Here is a 6118-nt window from a genome sequence, read left to right as displayed (position 1 = left end):
ATAATGTTGGTAGACTCCAAGATGAGAATTAAAGATAAATCTTCCAGGAGCAGTTGAATACTAAACTAGAGTATTTAATAGAGAGGAGAAGGGGCGTTAACAAGAATTATCTGAGTGATAGATCATATAAAAACAAAAGGAATGTAAGAAAGCGGAGAAAAAATTGAAATACGAACAAAGGAGGTTTGAAGTAGAGGCCATGGATACAATTACCGAAGATCTGAAGGATGCAGACAGCATAATAGTAAAATGTTGCACTAGTATGTTAGTAAATTTAGAGGAAGTAGTCAATCAGAACTTATCCCAATTAAAGATAGGAACGAGACCACAATTAGTGATAAGGAAAAAGTTAAAGAGAGGTGGGCGGAACAGTTTGAAAATCTGCTAAACCAAGATAGATTTGCGCGGAAAGATATATAGGAAAATGAAGAAATGTGTGATATCTTGGATATGAAGGAAGATTTGTTTTGTGAGAAAGAATTAGCAACAGTATTAAAAGGATGAAAAAAAAATATAAGGATCTAGGGGCTGATACTGGGGTAAATAAGTTTCTTAAATATGGTGACTATGGTGAAAAGCTGTAGAAAATTATGAATAAGATTTTTGAAATAGCGGAGGTACCTAAAGATTTTAGGAAAACCTTAATTAAACCACTGTATAAGAAAAGGAATTAGGAATTTAGAAAAAAATTAGGTAGCGAATTGCTTAGAAATATGATACTTTTTAGACTAAGAGGTGTTGTAGACAAAGTTGTAAGAGAAGAGCAGTGCGGTTTTAGAAAAGGTGGAGGTGAAGGTAAAGGTAGAAAAGGTGGAATTTTTCACTTGTAGGTTAATAATTGAGAAGTGCCTTACTTGTCAAACACCTTTGGTCCTCAGTTGTATAGATTATGAGCAAGCGTTCGATTCTTCTGATAGAAGATATTTAGCAAATGTCTTGTCCTTGTGTGGTAAGCCAGGTAATCCGTGTATGGTATACCAGACAAATACATTAAAATGATCAGTGCTATGTACGAGAATAACACTGCTTTGGTTAAGGTAGGAAATCAGGTTAGCAGCTGGTCTTGTATTACTTTTCACCTAAAGGAATAAAACAGGTTTAAAAACAATAGATTGCAGCAGTAGCCAGTAGACACTGTGTTCACGATGTTAGCTAAGATCATATCATCTAACAGAAGAGTTATTTTTGAATTCACTATTCTGTTCAATTTATTCCATTTTTATTTATTCCATTTTATTTATTCCAAATTTTATACAGGCCAATTTTGGCTCTTGAAAGATAAAGATTGAAACCCTTGCGTGATTTTGGTCCAAAAAAGTGAAATACAAAAAAGAACAAAATCAAAAAGTAACAAATAACCTTAAAAAACTGTAAAAAAAAATTATAGGGATACGATGATCATCTTCAATCAGCTGGATAAAGGAAAAACTGAAATTATAATATAAAATCTTTGATTAGTAAAAAAAAAAAAACTTTTGAAGTTCTTTATAATCTTTAGTACATTTGAAAAATATAGGCCCAAAATTTGCTTTTCCAAGTTGTTTTCCTCAAATTCTTTTGAACTCTAAGGTCACTGAATTTTTCTAATTTATTGGTCTTTTATTTCTTGCATGTTTTGAGCGTGAAGTTTTTAAATTGGAGGTTCTCAAGACTGTAACTTTGGGTTAGTTTTATTTGTGAAAGTTCTCTTTAATAAAATTAAGGCTATACTAGGCTTTAATGAGCATATGCAAATATATATTTTACTAGCTGTTGGTGTGGCATTTTCTGATGTTTAATAAAAAAAAACGCTTAGGTTCTGACGTAGTTCCAGTAAGCAAAGTTTTCAATGGCTCTGGTGGTGCAGCCAGTTGAGGAAGTTTAACTTTTCCTGAGGCGAAACACATCTACTCAAGCTATAATCATCGACTGGACTGTACCTGATTCCTTGGCACGCTTACTTTTGGCATTGTCTCTTTGAGTTGCATGCCTATTTTCACGCTGTTCTTGTGATTCCTCGGCATGATTTTTTCCGATAATTTCTCTTTGAGCAGCAAGCCTGTTTTCAAGTTGCTCTTGTGATTACTTGGCACGCTTTCTTTTGGTAATTTCGCTTTGAGCCACAAGCCTGTTTTCACGTAGCACTTGTGATTCCTCGGCATGTTTTTTTTTGGTAATTTCTCTTTGAGCCGCAAGCCGGTTTTCACGTTGTTCTTGTGATTCCTCGGCACGCTTTCTTTTGTTACTTTCTCTTTTAGCCAAGAGCTTTTTGGCATTAGCTCTTTGAGCAGCTTTCTTGGCTTTTTCTTCTGTTATTGTAGGATTTATACTAAAATTTCTCTTTGAATCGCCCCCTTATATACTTATCATGACGTTATATACAAAGCCTTATATACTTATAATGACGTCATATGCGCACAAACACACAAACATACAACTTATTTTTATGTATATAGATATATAATAAAAAAAATATATACAATTTAATGGTTTTATTTTTGAGATTTACATTTGCCTAACTAACGGCTATACTAGAGTTTTACTAAAAATCCACGTACTAATATACTGGTAAAAATGTTAAAAGCAAAAACTTCAAACGTTAAAAACCAAATCAGTACCACTACATAAAAAAGAGTAAAACCAAATAAGGGAAAATAAAAACCTTTTTTCAGATCATCCTCATCTTCATCTTCTTCTAAAAGAGCTTCTTCTTCTTCTGCAGTCATGCCTTCCTCATCTAGCCCTTCAGTGGCGAAACCACCACCTCCTCTGACTTTAGACATTTTCATATCAGCATAGGGGGTAAGGTGTCCCTCTTTATTAAAGGTCCGAGTGAATGCAGATTTCACCTGGGTTAGAAAAATAAAAAATAAGCTGTTCCTTCACCTTCCGTGTTTTTCTCTTTTTTCTTTCGTTTTTCTTATTACTTATATACTTTATTGACTATTTTATCTTTATACTTTTTATATTCTTTTTCCTTTTTTCCTAACCAGCTTATAATGTTTGTTGCAATATGCATAAAAGAAGCTGTTCTTTTTCCTTCCGTGTTTTTCTCTTTTTTCGTTCGTTTTTCTTGGGTAAGAGAAATAACTGAACACACTATGCTCCGATTCCCCCTTTTAGGGCTTCAATGAAAGAAATATTAAGATGAGAAGGCTAAGTTTTACAAATTAAGGATTTTAAGATGCTAATCATTGCACTTTTTGGCAATTGATAACTTAAACGCATGTTCAATCAGCTTTGATATTTCTCTGACGCAAAGTGAATTTGAGTCAGAGAAATATCGTATGCTCTTTAATCGTAAGACTCTTGGATGCTAGTTCTCCTATTCAAGCACCTCAATGGATGAGCCAGGGAGGGGTATCTTCCTAGATTTTGAGCTCCCCTCTGTATTGACACTTTATATGCACACATATAATGTGTACAGCAAATAACACATACTTTTATTAATAAATCGGTCTGTTATGCCTGTCAGAACGCAAACAGCAAAAATAGCACCATCAAATTGTTAAGAAAGAAAGAAAAGCCGCAGCAAACGTCATTTAGAATTGCCTTTTTGTTTGTCTTAGCATATCATATGCAGCGCAATAGCGCTGCCTAAGTAAAGAGCGATGTGGGCGCAATGTATTTTTTTTTTTTTTTAGGCCAGGGCACTATGTATCGAAGGAGTTGTCGTAGAAACTTTGAAAACGGCTTATTTGATTAGGAACCGAAAGGGCTATTGCCCTTTGTAATAGTCGAAAATGATTGGAAAGCAACTAAGCAGCAACACTTTAGCAGACATTTTAGCAGCACAACATGTGTTTTAACAGCTTTTATTTGAGCAAAAAGTATTTTTATGTTTAAAAATGGTATTTTTGGACAAAATCTACCAACAAATTTAAAAGCTGCAAGTAGCATGGTTGCTTTGCTACTCCACCTACTCCATGACAGAGAAGGACATCCTTCCATTGGGACGGGAAAAGGTCGTGAGAAAGGATTCAAAGGAAACAGCAACTTCATAGGAGGTACATTCAAGAGTGAAGCTTTGAGTAGGTTAGGACGGAGGAGTTATTGCGCAGTTGTGTCGGTGTAAATTGGTTCGGCACTACAATGAAATGTAAGCAGTATTAGGAGACAAGCCCGTATCCAGGGGTGGTCAAATTAGACCCCCTCCTTTCAAAAAATTTCAAGCTCATAAAAACGTAACAAAAAAGCATATAAACTAATTTTTGACGAGTTTTTAAAGCTTTTTTCTGTACCCCTCCCCCTAAACAAAAATCTGGATACACAATTGTTCGTAGATATTATCATTTTTTGCAAAGGACAAATATAGAACATCTAAATGAAGAACAAAAGCTAGGTAATGCTGTCAATTTATATTTATATTTATATATATATATATATATATATATATATATATATATATATATATATATATATATATATATATATATATATATATATATATATATATATATATATATATATATATATATATATATATATATATATATATGTTCCCTCAGAAAAAACGTTTTTGCGACAATCAGATATAGTTTGCACCAAAAGGACAAGAAAGGGATATTGTCTTTTTTTCAACAATTTTCAGCTAATATTAATCCTATTTTAAATCTAAGAAAAAAATATACTCTAAATTTCGAAAATGCAATTCACCAGAAGGATAGCCAACTTTCGACTATAGAATAAAAGCAAAAGTGTTGCCTTTCGTTGATACATTAAAACTATAGGATCAAGGCCGTATCCAAGATTTTTCTTCTTTTTTTTTGGGGGGGGGGAGGGGAGGGCTACAATAAAAAATATACAAAATTTTTTCATATAGATTTTTGTTACGTTTTTGCTAGTCGGACAAAAATCCCCCCCCCCCAACACACACTGGATACGGCCTTGCGTAGGAGAGTAGAAAATAACATAAGAAAGTTCAACAATGAACATAAACCTTAAACAATATTGTGTAACATATAACATTATGTTATGCCATATTAATATTAAATTATATAATGGAAACTTATGTTTCAGTTTTTGCAAAATGGTCCGTTGAAGAGGATTTTATGTCATATACAAAGCTAGAATATCTTGATGTGTACCTTTTAGGGTTAAGGTGGCAGAATATTTGAATGTCTCATTATTGATAAACAAAATAAATTGTGATAATGTCTTAAATATTTTAGAAAAAGATTGGGTTCCTGATCTTTAAAGATGAACTATTCGTCTAGCTTTTAGCAACGGCCTATCTCCTATACAAAGGGAAAAAAAAGGGTGGAAATGTATACTGTGGGGCACTTCCAAGGACCCCAGCCCTACATATAAGTAACGTTTAAGCTTCAGGTTCAGGTTAATAATAATAGCAAAAATATGTTTTTATTGAGGAAGGGGAAGGTAGAGTAAAATTGAGAAGTATTGAGGGGAGATGGGGAGTACAAACAGTAAAAAAACAAGTGAGCACTGTGTCCAAAGGTCCCTAGAGTATATCCAAATCATAGCCTTCTTCTTTCTAAAAGTCTAACAACTGATAATTTTCTAACCTTAGCTTCCACTTGGCTCATAGGATCTTTCCTTCCAGGCCAGGTTGTCAAAGATAAAATATCACCCAAATCTTCTCGAATCAAATCATACGATGTCATAGCCTCAACTGACTTTTCTACACCATCTGTACCCTCTTTTATCAGAGGCCTAGTGACTGCGTCCCTTATATACTGAATGTAGTCCAAATTCACTGCTCTTTTGCTACCAGAGATTCTAAAAAGAAATGACAACAACTAAAAAACGCGATAAATTTGAATTTTCTATATTTCAGTATGTTGAGGCTGAGTTCAAACCCTGGGTTTCGTATTACCAAGCTGAGGTTAAACCCACGGTGCCACTACAAGACCCTGAGAATCTCAAAGTCCCTTCCTCGTTTTGGAAGAAAAGTGTACACATCATCATAGCATGAATATCATTTAGGGAGTTAAGGAGGAGTTAGGAGGTTAGGTTAGAGAGGAGTTAGTTAGGGAGGAGGCAAGCAGCCAGCATTTCTAAAAGCCTGAATTCAGGAAAAAAAATTACCTGACATATTCGATCAACATCTTAAATTTAAAGAACTTGAAAAACGCAGGCATTTTCTGTAGTATTCATTATGCTATCTCCGTTAAATACT

At 33.9% G+C, this 6118-nt stretch overlaps 1 protein-coding gene across 1 annotated transcript; it reads right to left on the bottom strand.

Moving 5' to 3' along the window:
* Positions 1–2501: 2501 nt before the first annotated feature.
* On the bottom strand, positions 2502–6118 carry LOC136040655 (replication factor C subunit 1-like). The gene is made up of 3 exons (XM_065724939.1): positions 6028–6118; positions 5505–5718; positions 2502–2828 (listed from the first exon to the last, which is right to left on the bottom strand). The coding sequence occupies exons 1-3, from the start codon at positions 6078–6080 to the stop codon at positions 2511–2513; spliced, it is 585 nt and encodes a 194-aa protein (XP_065581011.1). The 5' UTR covers positions 6081–6118; the 3' UTR covers positions 2502–2510.

This window comes from Artemia franciscana, chromosome 21, assembly GCF_032884065.1.
Source record: "Artemia franciscana chromosome 21, ASM3288406v1, whole genome shotgun sequence".
Lineage (NCBI taxonomy): Eukaryota > Metazoa > Arthropoda > Branchiopoda > Anostraca > Artemiidae > Artemia > Artemia franciscana.
Note: the sequence above shows the minus strand (reverse complement) of the source record. Positions and strands in the feature narration are given on the sequence as shown.